Source organism: Oncorhynchus mykiss, chromosome 25 (assembly GCF_013265735.2).
Source record: "Oncorhynchus mykiss isolate Arlee chromosome 25, USDA_OmykA_1.1, whole genome shotgun sequence".
NCBI lineage: Eukaryota > Metazoa > Chordata > Actinopteri > Salmoniformes > Salmonidae > Oncorhynchus > Oncorhynchus mykiss.
Genome location: NC_048589.1, coordinates 15278470 through 15303981, shown reverse-complemented (window position 1 = coordinate 15303981; position 25512 = coordinate 15278470). Strand labels below are relative to the sequence as shown.

The 25512-nt window shown below is 42.5% G+C and overlaps 1 protein-coding gene across 1 annotated transcript in view; it reads right to left on the bottom strand.

The window, feature by feature from the left end:
- prkd3 (protein kinase D3) overlaps positions 1–25512 on the bottom strand; it is a 60676-nt gene that overhangs the window by 14770 nt on the left and 20394 nt on the right. The window contains exons 2-4 of the mRNA XM_036962416.1: positions 7317–7455; positions 3398–3529; positions 540–703 (exon numbers count right to left, since the gene is read on the bottom strand). Coding sequence (XP_036818311.1) covers positions 540–703; positions 3398–3529; positions 7317–7455 — 435 coding nt within the window. The remainder of the gene's footprint in view (positions 1–539; positions 704–3397; positions 3530–7316; positions 7456–25512) is intronic.

Here is a 25512-nt window from a genome sequence, read left to right as displayed (position 1 = left end):
CACAAACATGGGCTAGAATTTGGCTAGAAAGTGTTTCATTTCATTAGTCTAACTGAATTTGCATTGACCTTTCATAAGCACTGGTCACCATTGAGAATATTCCATCCAGCTAGCCTCATACAAACAAGTTTCATAATCCTAGTTTATTAAATTCAATTTGCTGTCGTGTTTCACAATAAGATATTTCAAGAGATTTGGCAGACGAACTTAGACAATTACACCTAGTAGTTGATGTTTTGCCAACTGACAAATGTGTCTCAATCAGAATAACAGTTAGATTACAATCACATTGAACATATAAGAAAGTAACTAGAACTGGTTAGTAACTGTACTGTAGATTAAAACGCTACAGTACATTCATAAGGGACGTTGAGGTACACCATTTTCACTTTGTAAGCAATAAACTGTGCAAGGGTGTAACTTTATAAGGAAATGCATTTACATAGACCCTTTGACTGGGTCCCAAAGCTCTTTACATTGTACAGAATGTATCTTTACCACAGGACATCTCTCTCCACCAATGGAAGCGTAGGTCTTACCTCCTCCAGGACGACCACAGCATGTTCTGTGGGACCAGGGAGGGGCCGGGGGACTGAGAGCGAGGGGCCCGGCGGGGACACGTTGGACAGACGTCTCTTTCTCACCCCACTGCAGTTGTTGGGGATCTTGAAGACACAGCGCTTGTGGTAGTTCAGCCCACAACCTGGAAGTACACAGGACACAGGGGTCACTAATTACACATGAAGAATAACACACATCCTGTACAGTACATGCTACACGCAACAAACACAAACAGACTGTTTCTTTGGATGTCGGCATTGGGGCATGATAAACTCAGCCATGCAACACTTCATAGCCATATACATGTCTTGAGATATTTGTGAAGACATATTGAGACACCTTAAGACACGTCCTGCTGTTCCCACATGCTTCAAGAGGGCCACCATTGTTCCTGTTCCCAAGAAAGCTAAGGTAACTGAGCTAAACGACCACCGCCCCGTGGCACTCACTTCCGTCATCATGAAGTGCTTTGAGAGACTAGTCAAGGACCATATCACCTCCACCCTACCTGACACCCTAGACCCACTCCAATTTGCTTGCCGCCCCAATAGGTCCACAGACAACGCAATCGCAACCACACTCCACACTGCCCTAACCCATCTGGACAAGAGGAATACCTATGTGAGAATGCTGTTCATCGACTACAGCTCAGCATTTAACACCACAGTACCCTCCAAACTCGTCATCAAGCTCATGACCCTGGATCTCGACCCCGCCCTGTGCAACTGGGTACTGGACTTCCTGACGGGCCGCCCCCAGGTGGTGAGGGTAGGTAACAACATCTCCACCCCGCTGATCCTCAACACTGGGGCCACACAAGGGTGCGTTCTGAGCCCTCCTGTACTCCCTGTTCACCCACGACTGTGTGGCCATGCACGCCTCCAACTCAATCATCAAGTTTGCAGACGACACTACAGTGGTAGGCTTGATTACCAACAACAACGAGACGGCCTACAGGGAGGAGGTGAGGGCCCTCGGAGTGTGGTGTCAGGAAAATAACCTCACACTCAACGTCAACAAAACAAAGGAGATGATCGTGGACTTCAGGAAACAGCAGAGGGAGCACCCTCCTATCCACATCAACGGGACAGTAGTAGAGAGGGTAGAACGTTTTAAGTTCCTCGGCGTACACATCACAGACAAACTGAATTGGTCCACCCACACAGACAGCATCGTGAAGAAGGCACAGCAGCGCCTCTTCAACCTCAGGAGGCTGAAGAAATTCTGCTTCTCACCAAAAGCACTCACAAACTTTTACAAATGCACAATCGAGAGCCTCCTGTTGGGCTGTATCACCGCCTGGTACGGCAACTGCTCCGCCCACAACCGTAAGGCTCTCCAGAGGGTAGTGAGGTCTGCACAACACATCACCAGGGGAAAACTACCTGCCCTCCAGGACACCTACACCACCCAATGTCACAGGAAGGCCATAAAGATCATCAAGGACAACAACCACCCGAGCCACTGCCTGTTCACCCCGCTATCATCCAGAAGGCGAGGTCAGTACAGGTGCATCAAAGCAGGGACCGAGAGACTGAAAAACAGCTTCTATCTCAAGGCCATCAGACTGTTAAACAGCCACCACTAACATTGAGTGGCTGCTGCCATACATGTAAAAAAATGTAGCACTAACCACTTTAAACAATGCCACTTAATATAATGTTTACATACCCTACATTACTCATCTCATATGTATATACTGTACTCGATACCATCTACTGCATCTTGCCTATGCCGTTCTGTACCATCACTCATTCATATATCTTTATGTACATATTCTTCATCCCTTTACACTTGTTGGGTTAGATTACTCGTTGGTTACTGCATTGTCGGAACTAGAAGCACAAGCATTTTGCTACACTCGCATTAACATCTGCTAACCATGTGTATGTGACAAATCAAATTTGATTTGGAATAATCTGTCTCAAGAAGGAAAATCAGTACGTTAGTACAGTAGGGCAGCATCAATTTGATTCTTCCCACCATTCTCTTAAATGTCCACAAGAGGGCTCTTACATGCAGTTAATGGATCACATTCTTCCTCGGAGAAAGCTTGAAAGGATTTTTAGTGGCATGAAAATAGCAGGGAATAAAATAAAATATGAGGATCTGATTCACTGATTACAAACTAAATGCAATTCTACATTCCACATTTCAATGTAATTTGACTAGCTATAACAGTCCAATTCTTTCCTCCAATCTGAGTGTCTGTTGCATTCCTGTCCTGACTGGCCCTGGGAAAGGTTGTGCTATACTGATGGACAGGCTGGATCCATCTGAGAGGGTAGAGCAGCACTAAGGAGCCTTTGAAGGCTGAGTCCAACACTTGGCATTAGTACACTGGGCTCCATTCAAAGAGGCCGGCTCTTCAAAGGCCTGCTTTAGTAATGGGGGGAAGTCACACACTCCACTGAGGCTTCCTGCTGCACGGCCCTACCAGCCTTAATGTACCCCTCAGACTGGACCAAGAGAAGGGCCTGTTTGATTTGTGTGTGCGTGAGTGTATGAGTCAGGTAAAAATTTGACACCTTGGGCTTAGGTTCACATTTCCCCCCGGCTTTCATGTGAAAGACAGCTTGTGTGAGTGTGTGCCACAGGCGGCTGGTTGCACCTTAATTAGGGAGGATGAGCTCATAGTAATGGATGGAACGGAATCAATGGAATGGTATCAAAGACATCAAACACATGGTTTCCATGTGTCTGGTACCATTCCATTCACTCCATTCCAGCCATTATTATAAGCCATCCTCCCCTCAGCAGTCTCCTGTGTGTGTGTGTGTGTGTGTGTGCGTGTGTGTGTGTGTGTGTGTGTGTGTGTGTGTGTGTGTGTGCTTACCTTCACATTTGAGCCCCTGGCGGACGAGGCCCCATAGCATCTCCCCACAGTAGTCACAGAAGGTGGGCGCTTTGTAGGAGTGGACATATAGAGCATGAGGCCGGATCTGGAAGTCCCCTACTGTGGCTAAAGCTGCAATCCAGAGACAACTTAAAACAAACACATGGCAAACAAAACTAAAGGAAAGCACATAAACTTCAAACACAGGAACCAAAGAATGAAAATGACAAAAAGAAGAAAAGGAATTAAGTTTATATGTTTAGTGTACACTGTAATGCAAAGGAATGTGATGCTGTTTTGTCATCCGTTAATAGTCAGATGATCTGGTATGTCTGTGCGCATAGAACTAGCTAGAACTCAGATCCAGGGAACCAACTGTTCACACGGTGGAGTCAACGCATCCGTATCTGACAGTCTGACCTGGGAAGCTCATATGGGAGGCACTCAGGAATAGCGGGAGACGCCAGAGGGAAAATTTGTTCTGTTCCGAGGTCATGGTTTTTCTCACTAGGGCCAGTGCTATAACATCCCATTAACAACACAGTGCTACAACAGCCTCCTTACAGTAGGGGTCAGTACAGCAGAAATGAGGTTGTCTCACCGTTATCTGTTTCAGAGTGATCTGGCATTACAGAGCACACTAAAGACCAGACAGACAGACATTCAACAGAACAGGATCACATAATGATAATGGGTTATTGAGATGAGTTCATAGTATGGTTGAGTTCATAGCTGTTGTGGTTTGTGTTAGAGGGACTTTATGAGGTCATTCTTGGAAGGGACAGTTAGTTCACAGGAGTGACTCATCCAAGATGTGAATAAGAGATAGATATTTGCTACCAAACCTGTGCAATTGCATCCCCTAAGGGCCAGAACTGGCAGTGAGAAGTAGCAGAGCAGGTCCAAATCAATATAATCTATACAGAGAAGTCTCTTTCTCACAATTCTTTTGCAATCATTTATGCTGTTGTGGTGTTACCACTGACCAACAAGGGAATATTTTATACCAGAATTTAGGTGAAAAACCCTGTGTGATGTCACTAACTATTTGTGTGGGGTTTTGTGTTTCAGTGAGTTCATGGGTGTTTTTTTCAGGTTCAGTTCTCTAATAAGATCAAGATGAAATCCCAGCATCCCATGCAAGCTGCACCAGGGACATTCTCTGTAGCTGTTGCCATGACGAGATACATATGGACACACACCAACTCCATATGAATAATATATATTTCATTAACTTTATCAGTGGAGGCTCCTCAGAGGAGGAAAAGGAGGACCATGCATCTCAGTTAATTTCATAAAAATATTTTTTTTTACAACATTAAAAAAGTTATCCTTTCTAGATAAAACTATACTAAATATATTCAAGTCACCAAATAATTGATTAAAACACTGTTTTGAAATAAAGGTCTATAGTAGCCTCAAGAGCACTCTGTAGGGTTGCACCATGGTGTAGCTGGAGGACAGCTAGCTTCCGTCCTACTCTTTGTACATTGACTTCAATACAAAACCAAGGAGGCTCTTGGTTCTCACCCCCTTCCAAAGACTTACACAGTAATTATGATAACTTCCGGAGGACGTCTCCCGAGTGGCACAGCGGTCTAAGGCACTGCATCTCAGTGCTAGAGGAGTCACTACAGACCCTGGTTCGATGCCAGGCTATTTCACAACCGGCCGTGATTGGGAGTCCCATAAGGCGGCGCACAATTGGCCCAGCGTTGTCTGGGTTTGGCCCGGGTAGGCCTTCATTGTAAATAAGAATATGTTCTTAACTGACTTGTCTAGTTCAATAAAAGTTAAATAAATAAAAACTTCCTCCAACCTATCAGAGCTCTTGCAGCATAAACTGTTGTCCACCCAATCAAAGGATCAGAGAATGTATCTAGTCCCGAAAACATAAGCTACAGCTAGCTAGCACTGCAGTGCATAAAATGTGTTGAGTAGTTGACTGAAAGAGAGAGAAAGACAATAGTTTAACAGTTTTGAACAAATTAATTTCTTCAAAAATAAAGGAGAAGCAGGAGAAAGAGTGTCATTTTTTTCACTTTCAGTTTCACTTACTTAGCTAGCAAATGCAGCTGACTTGTTTAGTTATTCAAACACCGGGCTCAAACAGAGGGATGCTATGCTAGCTGGCTGGCTATGACTATCCAACACAACACTGGAACTCTTCCAAGTCAAGGTTAGCTTTTGGTTTTATTCATTTATTGCCCCTGGGGACCGCCGGTGTAACGGCTTACTGACTATACACTATAACGTTACTACATGACTGTAGCAGGTTAACTAACACTTTAGTTCTATTATCTATGTTGACTAGAACGTTACTTTAGCTAATAGGGTTAAACATTTTGATATACTGTATATATTTATTTATCTGGCCACGGACCCCCTGCACACCACACTTTGAGATCCCCTGAGCTAAGGTATGAGACATCTGAAACAAAAAATGTCTTTGGAGAACCAGATTTTGGGTTAAACTTCAAAGCGGAGAAAGAACTTTTAAAAAATCACATGCCATCACACTGTTCATAGCTCCCTGGCACAAACACATGAAAGAAGGTATTCATGGGCTTTTCAAACACATCAAGGAAAATTAACGGCCTCAATTTTATGAAATGGAGTTTGAGATATTTTGCATCAATCCCCACAGAAGATTGAGCCAATAAAGAGTTTTTCACAAGCAGCAGGCCTGAAATCAATGTGATGTCTGTTTGTTTTCATTTTTGACTAATCAGGCTTCACAAGTGTCCATCAGACATAATTCAAAAGGTTATTGTTTGTAGCATTCTTCACAGACTAAAATATCTATAAAATAAATATAATTTTCACATGCGTATACATCCATTTTGTATGTCATATCCTGTAAAAATAGGAGGGAAACTGAGTGGGAAACAAACAGTGAGTGGGATTCTTGGAGCAAACAGCCCTCTCTCCATGTCCAACCCCCTGGTTAGGGATGACCTGTCCACTCTTTTCAGAGCCGCCCAGCACAGCCCAGCATGTTTATACTCAGTTGGTCCACTACAATCACTTACTGCAGAGAAAACAAGCCAGGCCCTTTGAGTCCAGCGCCAAGAGAAATCAGCTCTGGCCTCTAACAGTGAGGGAGGTTTTAGACCAAACCACTGAGCTGTTTGTCTCTCTCAGTCACATAACTGAACAACAGGTCTCAAAGAATTCACCGGAATGAATGGTGTGTTTAAAGTATTAATTTAAATGAGAAGCAACTAAGGGAACGATAAATAGTATAATTAGAAAATTCCTGTTTTCAGTCTGCCAGACTAGAACAGCAACACATTTTTGAGATTGTATTGCACCAGTTTGACACACGTCAATCTCCTCAGCAGATGTAGGCCAACTACAAGGCTAAGACAAAGTAGCAGTGTCGGTGTAGAGCTTGCGGATGTGGAATTACTCTGACCTCACACAGTCATCCAGGTGCGGCACTGAGGCTGACAACTGTCAACCGTCTGAACCCAGAGGGAAGGAGACAGAGGAAACCAGTGGTCTCATGAATAGACTCGCCTGGGGCTCACTGATATACACCAGCAGATCAGATCGATCCGGGACCAGAGTTATATTATGTCTGGATCCATGCAGACTTCTAGTTCTACACCAGGGAGAGAGGGATGTCCAGTCCAGGTGCTTCCCAATAGAGACGGATGGAACAGAATGCTTTTTCAAGACAGTGTTTGTTACACTTAATAGTCAGCAGGAAACTGAAATAATGTGTGACAGGAAAAGAGAGGGGAAACTAGCCACCTGTGTCTCAGGAGGTGCGCTTTAGACAGGAGTGAAACAGTACTGTACGGCACACAGATTTGATTTAGAGAAGCCTTACTGAATTAGTACAGATAGCCTACAGAACAAGTGAAAAAGTTAATAAAACCATTAGAGCTGAACTCAGATCAGTACTACTCACCAGAGAGCACCACCTCTATCAGATCTCCCTCATGGATATCCTCTGCTGACGTCAGCCTCTGGAGGATGTTCTCAGAGTTCAAGTCATGGCGGAAGAGCAGGATTTTGTCATACATGCCAAAGAAGCCGCACTCTGGGAACTGGGGAGGAAGAAGAAGAACAGTTGTGAGTATCCACTATGTGCAGAAGACATTGGGTGGGAACACTCCTAATTTACAACTCAACCAACAGTATACACACAATAACTCATATACACTTTTTGATATTGGCATCAGCTGATCAAGGCCCTGTCACCATATTCGTTCAACAGTTGTTTGCTCTTCTTTTTTCCACTCATTTGGTTTGGTGACATTTATGATTATGTTCAGTGCGGTTTGTCATATTTCCTAGACAAGCGCTACAAATTTGTGGTGGGCCCCCATCTGATGAGGAGTTGTTTATATTGTATAGAGCTTCTCTGATTCATGGAGTAATGGCTGCCTTCATTCAGTCATCATAGCCAGAACCAGCAGGCCAGTGGTGTAGGAACAGAACGGGGGCGAAGTCACAGTGGATGTGTGTGGAATGAACATCAGGCTCAATATCACCGCAGAGAGAGAGCGAGAGAGAGAGAGAGAGAGAGTGCGCCTGAAACACAGCTGTTTAATTCACCCTAGCCACAACGAGTCACACACACACTCCTGCTCCCGTTAACTACTTCCTGTGGCTCACGTCAGCAGTCAACGTGGAGGATGGAAGAAAATCCACTGGCTCCGGAAAAGAGCTCACATTCAAACACCTTTGTTCCCCTGAAACACTGCAACAGTGGACTGCGCTGAAAACAGCAGAAGGAGATACCACTCAAATGGCCATTCGATACAGCATGCCATCGTTTTCCATACAGCAATTAATGTAGGCAGAATGCTATTCATTTTGCTCTATTGAGCTCAAAATGTGCCCATTAGCGGTATGCTATTGATAATGAAAAAGTTATCAAAATCATACTGACATAGCCATTGTAATAACACTGTAATAACTTTTCTAGTTGGTGGTGTGGAATAGTTACTGACTATCACTAATTGTCTGTTTCACAAGTTTAAAATCTAAGAGTCTATATCTAAACCAATCATAGATGTCTCTTTCACAAGTTTGGACAGCACAGTACAGTACAGTTAAGAAAATAAAAGTAGAGTATGTCAGTACAATTCAGCACAGTACTGTACTATACTTTACAGTACTGAACTCTAATCTACTCTGCTGTGCTCTACTGTGCTGTACTGAGGTCCAAACTTGTGAAACATAGATGTCTATGATGGGTACAGATTTGGTCCAGTTCGGACCAACCAAATTTGGTCTTGTTAGGGGGCGGAGCTCATTAGAATAATAGCCATTGTGTAGAATAATACCTAAACATGCAAAGGAGGATATTAAGGCATTTCTACCTTTGTGTACCTATTCAGGATACATTACTATGAAGAGAATGACTTTAATTATGCATTTCTGTATACAGTCGTGGCAAGTCTGCTGCCTCAAGTTTGTATGATGGTAATTTGCATATACTTCAGAATGTTATGAAGAGTGATCAGATGAATTGCAATTGCAATTAATTGCAAAGTCCCTATTTTCCATGCAAATGAACTGAATCCCAAAAAAACATTTCCACTGCATTTCCACTAAAGTTGATTCAGCTGCGGGATCAGGGCACCACCAGTACAGAGCTTTCTCGGGAATGGCAGCAGGCAGTTGTGAGTGCATCAGGTGTGAGTGCATCTCCATCTATGATGGAGCACCTTGCCATTAGGCAAAAGTGATAACTAAGTGGCTCGGGGAACAAAACATTGATATATTGGGTCCCTGGCCAGGAAACTCCCCAGACCTTAATCCCATTGAGAATTTGTGGTCAATCCTCAAGAGGCAGGTGGACAAACAAAAAAACACAAAACTCCAAGCATTGATTATGCAAGAATGGGCTGCCATCAGTCAGAAAAAAGTCAGGATGTGGCCCAGAAGTTAATTGACAGCATGCCAGGGTGGATTGCAGTGGTCTTGAAAAAGAAGGGTCAACACTGCAAATATTGACTCTTTGCATCAACTTCATGTAATTGTCAATAAAAGCCTTTGACACTTATGAAATGCTTGTAATTATACTTCAGTATTCCATAGTAACATCTGCCAAAAATATCTAAAGACACTGAAGCAGCAGACTTGAAATTTAATATTTGTGTCATTCTCAAAACTTTTGGCCAAGACTGTTGTACAGATCAGCGACCCATGATGTCATTCTGTTACCATCATTCTGTTCCCGGGTGTTAATCCACCTCACTTACTGTAGTTCAACAACCAAAAAAATATTTTCCAATCTCAAGGTGCCATGTCATAGCTTTACAGCCCATTGTTTCTGCAGACATCTATGAATCTTTATTCGGAGCAGATATGGTCACACAAAAAGGGAGATTTTACCGTCATTCTTTTACTAAACTTTACATCTGCACTGTTCTTTGAGTAAATGTGTTTTTGTACAATTGTCAGTGGAAATTGTCAAAAGTAGTCCTTGTGCATAGAGGTGTGTGGCTTGTTTAACTTTGCAATCAATGGTATTTGTTTGGTATACTTTTAATGTGAAAAATCTGAGTTTCCGAGTCATTCTGTTGCTGTGGAATTGCCCTAGAAAAGACAGAACTGTCCTACTCGTTGACACTGAGTGAGTGAGTAGCCTTGGTTCTCAGCAGGCAGTCTGAGGTGCGCTCACTTCAACGGTATTATCCAGTAGCTGTGATGTAACCTCCAGGCAGCCAGGCAGTCAGTCAGTGCCGGGCTGGGGAGGGTCATGCTTTGCACTCTCGGATGAGGTAATGACCCAGGCCAGCATACTTATAGTGAGAGAAACAGAGGAGGGAGAGAGGAGGAGGAGCGGAAAACATCCCGAGAGGAGTGACAGAGGAGCAGCAGCCTCCTGCAACACGGGCAGGAAGTGAGCGAAGTCAATACTGAGCCACTTCCTGCTCCCAGACCCACAGCTTCCACACACCTTCCACTGCTCATGTCAAGACAGACGTTAAACACACACAGGTTATGCACACATACATGCACACACACACTCAATAAATCACTGGCTTGCGCACACCTACACAGGCTCACACACATCTGCCTACAGTACATCTTCTGTTCATACACACAAATGCAAAATCCATTGTGATTTCATGTATCAAAGTAGGACATTTAAATCCAACATTTCCACTGGACATGCAGTTCTGTACCCTGAAAAAGTAGCCTGGCTCTTGTAGAGGTCGACCGATTATGATTTTTCCACACCGATACCGATTATTGGAGGACCAAAAAAGCCAATACCGATTAATCGGCTGATTTTTATTTATTTATTTGTAATAACGACAATTACAACAATACTTAATTAACACTTATTTTAACTTAATAATACATCAATAAAAATCTATTTAGCCTTTAAATAAATAATGAAACATGTTCAATTTGGTTTAAATAATGTAAAAACAAAGTGGTGGAGAAGTAAAAGTGCAATATGTGACATGTAAAAAAGCTAATGTTTGAGTTCCTTGCTCAGAACATGAGAACATATGAAAGTTGGTGCTTCCTTTTAACATGAGACTTCAATATTCCAAGGTAAGAGGTTTTAGGTTGTAGTTAATATAGTATTTATAGGACTATTTCTCTCTATACTATTTGTATTTCGTATACCTTTGACTATTGGATGTTCTTATAGGCACTACAGTATTGCCAGTGTAACAGTATAGCTTCCGTCCCTCTCCTCGCCCCTATCTGGGCTCAAACCAGGAACACATCGACAACAGCTACACTCGAAAGCTGCCCAAACTGTTGCATATACCCTGACTCTGCGTGCAATGAACGCAAGAGAAGTGACACAATTTCACCTGGTTAATATTGGCTGCTAAATATGCAGGTTTAAAAATATATACTTCTATGTAGTGATTTTAAGAAAGGCATTGGTGTTTATGGTTAGGTACAGTCGTCCAACGATTGTGTTTTTTTCGCAAATGCGCTTTTGTTAAATCATCCCCCAGCGTTGTATCGTTTATATGCAATGCAGGACACGCTAGATAAACTAGTAATATCATCAACCATGTGTAGTTATAACTAGTGATTATGATTGATTGATTGTTTTTTATAAGATAAGTTTAATGCTAGCTAGCAACTTACCTTGGCTTCTACTGCATTCGCGTAACAGGCAGGCTACTCTTGTGGAGTGCAACGAGAGGCAGGTGGTTATAGCATTGGACTAGTTAACTGTAAGGATGCAAGATAAGATACCCTGAGCCGACAAGGAGACAATCTGTCATTCTGCCCCTGAACAAGGCAGTTAACTCACCGTTCCTAGGCCGTCATTGAAAATTAGAATGTGTTCTTAACTGACTTGCCCAGTTAAAAAGTTAAATAAAGGTATAAAGATTTTTTTTTAAATCGGCAAAATCTGCACCCAAAAATACAGATTTCCGATTGTTATGAAAACTTGAAATCGGCCCTAATTAATCGGCCATTCTGATTAATCAGTCAACCTCTAGTCTCTTGCTAAACTTGCCTACGCTGTATGACACTGTAACCATGGATCTCCCACTCACTTTCTTACCTCAAAGGGGAGGTTGTGCCCTCAGCCTGGCAGGAAAACGATGCCCAGTTTCTGTGAAGGGCAGCAATGCCTTTCTTCATTCCTCTCATCTCTCCCTTCATGTAATGATGAAGTGTGTTTCCCCAACTGCTCTGCCAGCCAGCCAGCCTTCATCGTCAGATGGAAGGGGTTGATAGGGGCTGTCAGGGAGGAAGACCGCCAGAGAAGGTCCTAGATGGATGTAGGAGGCCATCCTGTGTGGAGTTCATCAAAGCGGGCCCCTGGTGGAGGGCCCGTGCAGGGCTGTGTCTCGCTGCCAAGATGGCTGCTCTGGCAGGGCCACCTAACACAGCTGCTTCCCTATCAGGGTCACACACAATGCCCACGGAACAATGTGAGGCGTAACACAACGAGGCCCATGGACACCAGGGAAGGCACACGGTACGGCAGTGGGGAACACCTGGAGCTCCTAAAATGCTAATCTCCAGGGTGGTGGAGCCACGGCTGCATGGAAAGAGGACACCAGGAAAGAGGACAGGGGTAGCGACTACACTGACAAACTATGCAAACTGCTTTTAAATGACTATAAATCATAATTGCTCTACTGGATTAACCCTTAAATAAAATTGTTAAACACGCACCCTTAAACAGCTCATTCAATGTGTTTAGTCATCCTCTCTCCCCGTCCACTTCCAGTTAAGTCCCTAGAGCAGCAGAGCAGAGCCCGGCTGAAGGCCATGAAATCACGTAAACACTGATAAACTCCTGTGTTTAAAAGGCCTCCTTTAACCCAATGTGTATGGAACATGAAAGGATCTGTCTGTTAGCTGTTGCCTCACATAACTGCATCATCATCCCCAGTGCTCCCAGCTGGCCAGGGCCCTGGCTCTAATCTGAGAGGCTAGCCGTAGCTTCTAGTCTAAAGCCTTTATACACAGCAGTCCAGTCTGCATCTCCTCCTGTAGGCCTGATTCAGTCTGATGAAGGTCCATAGACTGAAGTGTCGCTATGCGTTTGGTCTGTGTAGACTTTAGTGGTCTACACAATCAGATTACCTTACCTTGGCTCCTTGGTGCACTCGCATAACAGGTAGTCAGCCAGTGCAATGTAATCGGCCATGATCGGTGTCCAAAAATGACGATTACTGAGTTATATGAAAACTTGAAATCAGCCCTAATTAATCGGCCATTCCGATTAATCGGTCGACCTCTAGTAGGCTAATCCATCCATGGCCAGAACTAGGACTGTAGACTAGTGGGAAGGAGGGCCGAGGAGGCAAAGGTAAGGGACAGTGAGGGCGCTCAAACACACCATAACAATGACCCCAGGGTTAGGGCTACTGCTCCTGGCTTTAATGTAGCTGAGATAAGCTGGGGTCCAGTGGAGAGCAGGGAGTTATGGGAGAAAAGAGATAAGATTCCAGAGGAGGAGAAGCGACCGCAAAGGCTCTGTGTGTGTTGGCAATGGCTGTGACGACAGGGTGCTGATAGGAGACTGTGAGAGCGAGGAGATCTCAGTGGATAGGGATCTTATGATAGCTGCCCTGCTTTCCACAAGATCCCACTTCAGACTTGGGATTTTATTGAGGAAGATTTCAGGGGTTTATAATAATGTAGATATGACTAAACAACATCCAGAAAGTATACCTTTACACAGCTTTATGTTTCGAAAAACAAAAGTCCCAACCTAAACTCTGTCATACTTTAAAGTGATTGATGGCATGGCTCTTCCTGTGTCCAAAGTGAGATGTCAGGGTGAGGTTTTCCTCCATACGTCTGACATGCCTGCTCTCCAGACCCGGTGCCCGGGGCCAGCCCCCTCCACTTCCCCTCCTGCACTGCTCCGAGACCTGGTCAGCTGGAGTCACCTCCTGTTGGCAATGACTGTACTGAACATAATCATAAATGTCACCAAACTAAATGAGAGGAAAAAACACTTTCCACTGCACGTGGTTCCCATTCCAGCACGGGAGCAGCCGCATGCAGCTCAGGGCTACAGAGGGGTATAGTTCAGTACTGGGGAAAGGGCTGTACATCTCCATTCTTGGTATGAGGAAGCCCATGTTAGGAAAGACCATGGGGGTATGAGGACACAGGAGGGAAGAGAATAAGCTGTGCAAGTTACTGAATAGTGTAGATCCAAAATGGGGAATAGCCTGGTGATTGGTTGCACGGGGAGGCACTTGCATTGGTAAGCTCTATCGTTGCTTTGTTGTTGTTAGGCAATAAAGATGACTAATGTAACCGAGTGGCATCCAGGCTGGTTAAAGAAATGACACACAGCTCGGGTTAGGTCCCATAGTGACTAAGCATGGCCTTTGTAATCAACACACACTGTGGCGCTAATAGCATACAGCCATTCAGCCCCACTCCGCACAGAGACGCAGCGCGACCACACACACACACCAAAGACACCAGTATGCAGAATCTGTGTGTGAGGTCCGCGCTGCAGACTGGAAAGCAGAGTGGAAAAGAGCTTTGACGTGGTAAGCTTTTGATAAACTGACTAATCTGCCATTGATATGCTAAATCCCGTTAAAAGCAGAAAGAGAGGGAAGGGAGGGATGTATGGGGCAGACGTGAAATATGGTACATTTCAATGAGTGCCAAAAACAAATAGCCCAGGAACACACATGGAAAATCGAGTCTGACACAACTGTTCTGGTTTGAATGAACAAAACCATTAGTCTTAGGCTGCAGTTTGTCTCTGAGAAAAGAGATTTACTTCTTGCCTAACTGCAACACATTTAAAAATAACAATGAATCTAACATGCAAATGAATTTGAGTATTTATGTTGTCATAAATCACCAAGACTGCTCAAAGTAAGAATAACACACAGCATTGCTAGTATTCAGTAAAAGTAACAAGTACAAACCAGATAAACCTATGCTGTATCTTGGCTGGTTCCCATGTATGGTGATCATTGATGACAAAGTAACACATTCTATTCATGCCTTTAAAAGCAAAACTATTTCAAATTCAGCCAAGGAAATGGGACATGTATTGCATGCTGTATGCAGCTATGGATGTGTGTGTGTGTGTGTGTGTGTGTGTGTGTGTGTGGGGGGGGGGGGCATGTAAATCCTTGGGTGGGCTGCCTAAGTGTTTTTTTCAGGTCGCCTAAACCCAAACTAAAAAATCCCAATATATATACAGTAGCAGTCATAAGTTTGTACACACCTACTCATTCAGGGTTTTTATTTTTAGTATTTTCACCATTGTAGAATAATAGTTAAGACATCAAAACTATGAAATAACACATATGGAATCACATAGTAACCAAACAAAAAGTGTTAAACAAATCAAAATATTATTGATATTCTTCAAAGTAGCCACCCTTTGCCTTAATGACAGCAAATGATAGTCCCACTAAGCGCAAACCAGATGGGATGGCGTATCGCTGCAGAATGCTGTGGTACCCATGCTGGTTAAGTGTGCCTTGAAATCTAAATAAATCACTGACAGTGTCACCAGCAAAGTACCCCCAAACCATCACACCTCCTCCTCCATGCTTCACGGTGGGAACCACACATGCAGAGATCATCCATTCACGTACTCTGCGTCTCACAAAGACACAGCGAAACTCTCAAATTTGGACTCATCAAACCAAAGGACAGATTTCCACCAGTCTAATGTCCATTGCTTGTTGTTTCTTGGCCTAAGCAAGTCTCTTATTCTTATTGCTGTCCTTTAGTAGTGGTTTCTTTGCAGCAATTCAACCATGAAGGCCTGATTCACGCAACAGTTGATGTTGAGATATGTCTGTTACTTGGACTCTGTGAAGCATTTATTTGGGCTGCAATTTCTTAGGCTGGTAACTGCAATGAACTTATCCTCTGCAGCAGAGGTAACTCTGGGTCTTCCTTTCCATAGGGCTTGATGGTTTTCGCAACTGCACTTGAAGAAACTTTCAAAGTTCTTGAAATGTTCCTGTCTTAAAGTATGATGGACTGCCGTTTCTCTTTGCGTATTTGAGCTGTTCTTGCCATAATATGGACTTTGTCTTTTACCAAATAGGGCTATCTTCTGTATACCACCCCTAACTTGTCACAACACAACTGATTGGCTCAAACGCATTAAGAAGACCTGTTAATTGGAAATTGCATTCCAGGTGACTACCCCATGAAGCTGGTTGAGAGAATGCCAAGAGTGTGCAAAGCTGTCATCAAGGCAAAGGGTTGCTACTTTGAGGAATATCAAATGTTTTGATTTGTTTAACACTTTTTTGGTTACTACATGATTCCATGTGTTTCATAGTTTTCATAGTTTTGATGACGACTAAAAACAGATACACTATAAACTACGTTAAATGGACCTACAGTGCCTTCAGAAAGTATTCACAGAACTTTTTATAACATTTTTATTTAACCTTTATTTAACTAGGCAAGTCAGTTAAGAACAAATTCTTATTTACAATGACGGCCTACCAAAAGGCAAAAGGCCTCCTGCGGGGACGGGGGTTGGGATTAAAAAAATATTCTTATACACTACCGTTCAAAGGTTTGGGGTCAAGTAGAAATGTACTTTAAAATAACATCAAATTGATCAGAAATACAGTGTAGACATTGTTAATGTTGTAAATGACTATTGTAGCTGGAAATGGCAGATTTTTTTAGGGAATATTTATTTCACCTTTATTTAACCAGGTAGGCAAATCTACATAGGCATACAGAGGCCCATTATCAGCAACCATCACTCCTGTGTTCCAATGGCACGTTGTGTTAGCTAATCCAAGTTTATAATTTTAAAAGGCTACTTGATCATGAGAAAACCCTTTTGCAATTATGTTAGCACAGCTGAAAACTGTTGTTCTAATTAAAGAAGCAATAAAACTGGCCTTCTTCAGACTAGTTGAGTATCTGGAGCATCAGCATTTGTGAGTTCAATTACAGGCTCAAAATGGCCAGAAACAAATAACTTTCTTCTGAAACTCATCAGTCTATTCTTGTTCTGAGAAATTAAGACTATTCCGTGCGAGAAATTGCCAAGAAACTGAAGATCTCGTACAACGCTGTGTACTACTCCCTTCACAGAACAGCGCAAACTGGCTCTAACCAGAGTAGAAAGAAGAGTGGAGGCCCCAGTACACAACTGAGCAAGAGGACAATCACATAAGAGTGTCTAGTTTGAGAAACAGACGCCTCACAAGTCCTCAACTGGCAGCTTCATTAAATAGTACCCGCAAAACACCAGCCTCAATGTCAACAGTGAAGAGGTGAATACGGGATGCTGGACTTCTTAAACCCTCAGAGGTAGTATTCACACCTGTGGAGAGAAGGGCATTCTTCTTGCCAAACCACATGACCTTTGTTTTGGAGGTGTTCAAAACATGGTTAAGGGTATGGAAAGCTTGATGGACACTAAGAAAGCTTTGTGGTAGAGCTTTTAACACAAAATCCGGGGAGGGGCTAGGTGAGTATAAGACTATCATCTGAATATAAATGGATGAGAGAGCTTCCTACTGCCTGAGCTATGTTGTTGATGTAAATTGAGAAGAAGCCTAGGATTGAGCCTTGGGGTACTACCTTGGTGACAGGCAGTGGCTGAGACATTCTTTGAGAGAGGTAGTTAGCAAACCAGGCCAAAGACCCCTCAGAGACACCAATACTCCTTAGCCGGCCCACAAGAATGGAATGGTCTACCGTATCAAAAGCTGTGGCCAAATCAATAAAAATAACAGGACAACATTGCTTAGAATCAAGGGCAATGGTGACATCATTGAGGACCTTTAAGGTTGCAGTGACACATCCATAACCTGAGCGGAAACCAGATTGCATACCAGAGAGAATACTATAGACATCAAGAAAGCTAGTCAGTTTATTATTGCCAAGTTTTTCCAACACTTTTGATAAACAGGGCAAAATAGAAATAGGCCTATAACAGTTAAGATCAGCTTGATCTCCCCCTTTAAATAAAGGACGAACCGTGTCTGCCTTCTAAGCAATGGGAACCTCCATAGAAAGTAGAGGCCGGTTAAAAAGGTTGGAGATGATAGGGGCAGCAACCTTAAAGAAGGAGTCTAAACCATTTGACCCAGATGTTTTTTTGGGGTCAAGTTTCAGGAGCTCCTTTAGCACCTCGGGCTCAGTGACTGCCTGCAGAGAGAAACATTTTAGCGGGGCAGAGGAAAAAAGCATCGGGGAAAGTCGCATTAGAACGGGTGGGAGATGAGGAAATGTTGGACGGGCAAGGAGGCATTGCTGAGTCAAATAGGAATCCTGACTTAATGAAGTGGTGATTAAAGAGCTCAGCCATGTGCTTCTTGTCAGCAACAACCACATCATCAACTTTAAGGGAAAAGCACGGGCAGCTGTGAGGAGGATGGTTTGTTCTCCATGTCTTCAACTGTTTTCCAGAACTTCTTGGGGTTAGACCCAGAGAGAGAGAACTGCTCCTTAAAGTAACTCCTTAAAGCACTTATTTCTCATTTGCCTGAACGAGAGCCAGTCAGCCTGAGTATGCGTGTGTCGAGCGTTTCTCCAAATGCAACTCGAGGTGAAGTAACTTTGTTAGATCACAGTTGAACCAGGGGCTGAACCTGTTTTAAATTCTCATTTTCTTTATGGGTGTGTTTGTTAACAATACCACTGAAAATATATTTTTTAAAAGGTCCAAGCATCTTCGACAGAGGGGATCAAGCTGATTCTATACCATTTTACAGAGGCCAGTTCATGAAGGAAGGCTTGCTCAGTAAAGTTTTTTTAGCAAGTGTCTATGACAAATCAGGACAGGTCGTTTCACTGAGCAGCCATTACGAACACTGGCTGTAAAACAGTGATCACTAAGGTCATTACAGAAAACACCAGACTGATACCCATCAGGATTATTTGTGAGGATGACATCGAGGAGAGTAGCGTTTCCTGAGTTTTTGGAGTCATACCATGAAATTGGTAAAAACCTGAGAAAGATTTAGGGAGGTGCTTTAGGACTTAGGACACCCATTGCTTTAGGACTTGGTCAGGTGGTTTAAGCATGTCCCAGTTTAGGACACCTGGCAGGACAAATTCAGACTTAGTATAAGGGGCCAGGAGAGAGCTTCGGGCAGGTAGGGTACTGTGCTGGGTACAGTGCTGGTAGAGGACGATAGCACCCAGCAACAGTCAAAAAAGAGCTATTTGAAAGTTTAATGCTTAAAACCAGTAAATACAATTGATTGGGGACAGACTTGGTGGAGACAACCAAGCACTGAAGGTGATCCTTGGTAGAGATTGCCACTCCCCCACCTTCGGAAGATCTGTCTTGCTGAAAAAGGTTATAACCAGAAAGGTTAACATCAGTATTCAAAACACTCTTCCTCAACCATGTCTCAGCAATGACCAACACATCTGGATTGGAGCTGTGAACCCACACTTTCAATTGATCCATTTTAGGTAATAAGCTTCTAGTGTTCTAACGTGCAGAAAACCCAGGCTTTAACGAGAGCAGAAATCAGTGAAGCAGATATCAGAGCACAAGTCAGAATTAGGGCTAGATTAGGGCTAGATGGGCCAGGGTGTACATGCACATTTGAAGATATCATCAACAAAGCAGGCTAGAGGTGGTTATAGAATGGGAGGCCAAAAGTCTGTGTAACCAATAGAGAGTCAAAGTCCCGAATGTGGGAACAAACATAGTCTGTCCCACGGTTGGGTAAAGAAAGGTCGTAGTCAACAAAGCATGCAGGAGTCATGAGGTAAATAGCAATATAGCAAAATGCACAAGAAAAAAAGTAATATATAACGACTTGGGGCTAGCCATTGTAAGTTCAGATTCACTCGGGGGGGGGGGGGGGGGGGGGGGGGGGTGGTAATTGTATCTCTTTGTCCTAGCAAACTTGGTAGGCTTAGCATTCAGTCTCAGTTCCAGGTTGGATGGTGTTTTCAGGATTCTCAAAACTGTATATTTTGGGAATAATAATCCTTGGATGTAAGAAGCATTCCTGGTAATTCAAGTTGTAGGTTTGGAGTTTTGATTTGTAGTGAAGGTTATGTTGTGTAGGGTAGCATCCTGTATATGTCCCTGCCAAAAAATCTAAGTTTGTCTCACTCTAATTCTATTTTTTTTTTTAAAACATGCTGAAAAATGTGGGAGCTCATCTGCTCATGACCTCTCTCTCTCCCTGCCATAGAGCTCTTGACTTTGATTTACTCCACATTTTGTCGTGTAGCGCTGAGCGATTAACTTACATTTCTGTTATTTTTCTGTTTTTAAACAGCTAATTGACCGAAGTTGGTTCAATTGTTTGGATTCGATTTAGTTCGGTCTCCTCTGAGAACGTAATGTGCATATTGCAAAGTTTCTCTAGACAAATCAGATCCAACTTGAACTGTGCGATGTAGTAGGAAGTTGTAGATTCCAACAGGCCAATATTCTACATAATTTCGCACATAAAACATGGTAATTAACTGCAATGACCACAATCCATTGAGCATCTACTTGTCTGGTCTGTGTTTCTTTTACACCTGCTATGGAAGAGACAGATGAATACACCACAAACGGACCAAGCAGCGTGGACAGGAGGAGCAGACATCATGGACATGGGAGGATATCTATTCTCTGTTGGTTGGGGCGTGGTAATGATAGTCATTTCAACAATTTTGACAATTGGAAAACCTCCCTGGTCTTTGTAGTTAATCTGTGTTTGAAATTCACTGCTTGACTGAGAGACCATACAGATAATTGTATGGGTGGGGTACAGAGATGAGGTAGTCATTCAAATATAATGTTAAACACTATTATTGCACGTAGAGTGAGTCCATGTGAGTAGGCCAGTGACAAAATCTCAATTGAATAAATGTTAAAGGCAGGCTGTAACACAAAATGTGGAAAAGGCACTGCATATTTTTTTAATAATATAATCTTTGAGAACTAACAATCACCCAAATAAAAGCTAGACAGTGAGGGAGAATACAAAAATCCCAAAACAACATTAGCAATGGCAAAATACATAGAATTGCAAGGAAATTAGCTCTACAGCGGCAATATTTTCTCTCAGCTCCATCGCAAAAATTGTAGAATTGCACAAAAATGTGTTTTAAAACGGAACAAATTTCTCTCAGCTCCATAGAGAAATGCAGGAAATTGGTTAACAAATGCCAAAATGTCTCTACACCGCCAAAAAACCCTGGTATGTGTGTGTCTGTGTGGGAGGCCAAAGGCTATCAGTCATCAGTGCGAGAGGAGGGTGGTAACAGGGAAAACCTGTCGGAGAGGAGAGAGAGGAGCAGGCAGGGTCTGACAGATGGACACATGATTACACTGACCCGGGCTGCCTGACACCTTTATGAGGGTGGCTCTGGGCCAAGTCTGCAGTGATGGACAGCGACAGTATAGGCTTTGTTTATCAAACCCATGTTTCAACAAGCAACTGGTATTGCTTTATGGCTTTGTACTATGAAGGATGATATGCAAGGAGAACATTAAAACAAACCATATCAAATGACCTACACTCCCCTACGTATTTATTTGGACAGTGATGCTGAACTTTTTTTATTTGGCTATATACTCAAGCATTTTGGAAATCGGGATAAAACTTTTTGGATGCATTTGCAGTTTGTTTTGGTTGTGTTATGGATTATGTTGAGCCCAATAGAAATTCATGGTAAATAGTGTATTGTGTCATTTTGGAGTCACTTTGACTGTAAATCATGTTTTATATCTTCTGAACATCTACATTCACGTGGATGCTACCATGATTATGGGTCACCTTGAATGAATCTTGAATAATGACAGGTGAGAAAGTTACAGCGGCATGAATATATTTTTCTGCTTACAACAAAAGTGACGGAACACATTATTTACCATTCATTTCTATTGGGCACAACATAAGTCGATACACAACCAAAACAAACTGGAAATGCATTCAACAAGTTCGTAGAGTCACACGCTTGATGTAGTCATTGCGTGTTAGGAATATGGGACAAAATACTACACTTTTGACACTGTAAGTGACTTTGTCTAAATACTTATGACAGCTTCATAGGGGGCACTAGATACAAAAAGTGCATTCATGTCGAAACAGTAAAAAATACATTAATTCAAATCATCTCAAATAACTGTACTGTACTGTCGCCTCATATCAAACATGTTTTTATCTCAAATCCAAAATGCTGGAGTATAGAGAGAAATTAAAAGTTTGAGCTTCACTGTCCAAATAATATATTGTATATTCAGTGCTTACTCCACTAGGACTCTACCACCAAGCAGCAAAATATTGTACGGCAAAGTGAGTTCTGGTGATTCCTGTGAAAGAAACAGATCTGGTTCCTCCGGACATATATGGTCAATATGTTTGGGTCATTTTCATGTCAAAACCACAGTAATTATATAGTAGAATATTATTACTTTAAGCAAACACTCAAATCACATTGTGCAGTGTTGTAGGTTCATCAAGGTACTGAGCGCCAGAAGTCAGACGATAAAGCCCATCACAAGACTGGAGTGTGAAACGAGGTGTTTTTCTCTGCCATAATGCAGCCATTCATAGCTGACATTGTTTATCAGCACAAAGAACAGCCTGGCCCTTCAACCCCAGACCAACCAACCAACCAACCGGGAAGCACAAGATGTTATTCAGTTGTTTTAGTTGCCTGGTTAACTAAAGTGTCTCGATGAAGTCAAAAGAGGAAGCAGACCTTAAGACACTGATTGCGGATGTGTCACTGTTGTCATGTGGCGGTGGTAAGGCATTATACATGGAGCAATAGGTCAGAGAAGGATCCACTACAAGTTAAAGGTTCAATTCCTGAATGTGACACAGAGGGTTAAAGCTTGAATGTTAAATGTGAAAAGGAGCTAAGCTGCACTGTGTGGTTTAAGTGCAACGGAACGACACTACAATATGTGAGACTGAAAGTCTATGACAAAGAGGAAGATTGTTTTGATGTCAAACACAAAACTGCTGTTTAACTTTGTGGCACATGTTAGAGAACACATCAGTGGGAAATGCACTGAATACATGGTCTAAAAGCTCCACATAGGAAAAGCTCACATTGTGCTCGATATAGCCTTGGGGAAAGAAATTGTTGTGTGTGAGTCACATCAAGCACATTTAGTGGAAATGGAAAACTGTGTTAATTATTAAATGAAGTTTCCCCTCTGTCTCCAGTGAAATGATTGCATTGGTCTTCATTACATGATTCATATAATTGGAAACAGCAACATCATATACCCCACATAGCAGAGAGAGCACTAACATAAACTACATGTAAGCAACAGTAGACTGTTCATATCAAAACCCTCTTCCTGGCAATGAAGATTGTATAATAAACATTTGACACTTTATGATATTGTGTACTGGACATTATACAAAGTGTTTCAAGAGGAATTTGAGGAGGCGAGGAGGCTGGCAGGGTGGAAGAAATACGAATGAGCTGCTCAATTTAGAACATAAACGTATGGTTTACCCACAAGCATAAAAATGACAGAACTGAAAATCGAACTTCTCTATTGGCAGACTGCTGGTTTTAGTCGTCTTAGTTCAGATCTATGGGGTTCATTATAAACCACGCCATATTCCAATGTGTTTGAAGTGTTTTGTTGACAATAATGTGCTTTTAAGTGTTTCCCATGACTGCTAATTTACCATATCATTAGCTTGTCTAATTCCTCTAGGCCTTTTGATCATGTACAAAAAGAACACAAATAAAATCAAATGTTATTTGTCACATGCGCCGATAACAGGTGTAGTACACCTTACCGTGAAATGCTGAATACAACAGGTGTAGTACACCTTACCGTGAAATGCTTACTTACAAGCCCTTAACCACCAACGCAGTTCAAGAAATAGAGTTAAGAAAATATTTAATAAATTAAACTAAAGTAAAAAATTCAATAAAATGTAAGACAAAACAATATACCGAGGCTATATACTGGGGGGGTCAATGTATATAGTCCGGGTGGCCATTTGATTAATTGTTCAGCAGCCTTATGGCGTGGTGGTGTTGGTGTTGTAGTTGTAGTAGTAGTACTAGTGGTAGAAGAAGAAGCACACACACACACCCTCATTGCGCTTTTATGAAAAAAAGGGCAAAAATCATCCCTCACTCTTGACAATGTTGTTGATCAGTGAGCCCACCACCCATGATGGGGAGCAGCCATTTGTTCTGGAGTATTTGATTCTGCCACCACACATTGTTCAGGAAGGAGCATGGTACAGTGCCTTGCGAAAGTATTCGCCCCCCTTGAATTTTGCGACCTTTTGCCACATTTCAGGCTTCAAACATAAAGATATAAAACTGTATTTTTTTGTGAAGAATCAACAACAAGTGGGACACAATCATGAAGTGGAACGACATTTATTGGATATTTTGAACTTCAAAAACACAAATCAAAAACTGAAAAATTGGGCGTGCAAAATTATTCAGCCCCCTTAAGTTAATACTTTGTAGCGTCACCTTTTGCTGCGATTACAGCTGTAAGTCGGTTGGGGTATGTCTCTATCAGTTTTGCACATCGAGAGACTGACATTTTTTCCCATTCCTCCTTGCAAAACAGCTCGAGCTCAGTGAGGTTGGATGGAGAGCATTTGTGAACAGCAGTTTTCAGTTCTTTCCACATATTCTCGATTGGATTCAGGTCTGGACTTTGACTTGGCCATTCTAACACCTGGATATATTTATTTTTGAACCATTCCATTGTAGATTTTGCTTTATGTTTTGGATCATTGTCTTGTTGGAAGACAAATCTCTGTCCCAGTCTCAGGTCTTTTGCAGACTCCATCAGGTTCTTCCAGAATGGTCCTGTATTTGGCTCCATCCATCTTCCCATCAATTTTAACCATCTTCCCTGTCCCTGCTGAAGAAAAGCAGGCCCAAACCATGATGCTGCCACCACCATGTTTGACAGTGGAGATGGTGTGTTCAGGGTGATGAGCTGTGTTGCTTTTACGCCAAACATAACGTTTTACATTGTTGCCAAAAAGTTCAATTTTGGTTTCATCTGACCAGAGCACCTTCTTCCACATGTCTGGTGTGTCTCCCAGGTGGTTTGTGGCAAACTTTAAACGACACTTTTTATGGATATCTTTAAGAAATGGCTTTCTTCTTGCCACTCTTCCATAAAGGCCAGATTTGTGCAATATACGACTGATTGTTGTCCTATGGACAGAGTCTCCCAGCTCAGCTGTAGATCTCTGCAGTTCATCCAGAGTGATCATGGGCCTCTTGGCTGCATCTCTGATCAGTCTTCTCCTTGTATGAGCTGAAAGTTTAGAGGGACGGCCAGGTCTTGGTAGATTTGCAGTGGTCTGATAGTCCTTCCATTTCAATATTATCGCTTGCACAGTGCTCCTTGGGATGTTTAAAGCTTGGGAAATCTTTTTGTATCGAAATCCGGCTTTAAACTTCTTCACAACAGTATCTCGGACCTGCCTGGTGTGTTCCTTGTTCTTCATGATGCTCTCTGCGCTTTTAACGGACCTCTGAGACTATCACAGTGCAGGTGCATTTATACGGAGACTTGATTACACACAGGTGGATTGTATTTATCATCTTAGTCATTTAGGTCAACATTGGATCATTCAGAGATCCTCACTGAACTTCTGGAGAGAGTTTGCTGCACTGAAAGTAAAGGGGCTGAATAATTTTGCACGCCCAATTTTTCAGTTTTTGATTTGTTAAAAAAGTTTGAAATATCCAATAAA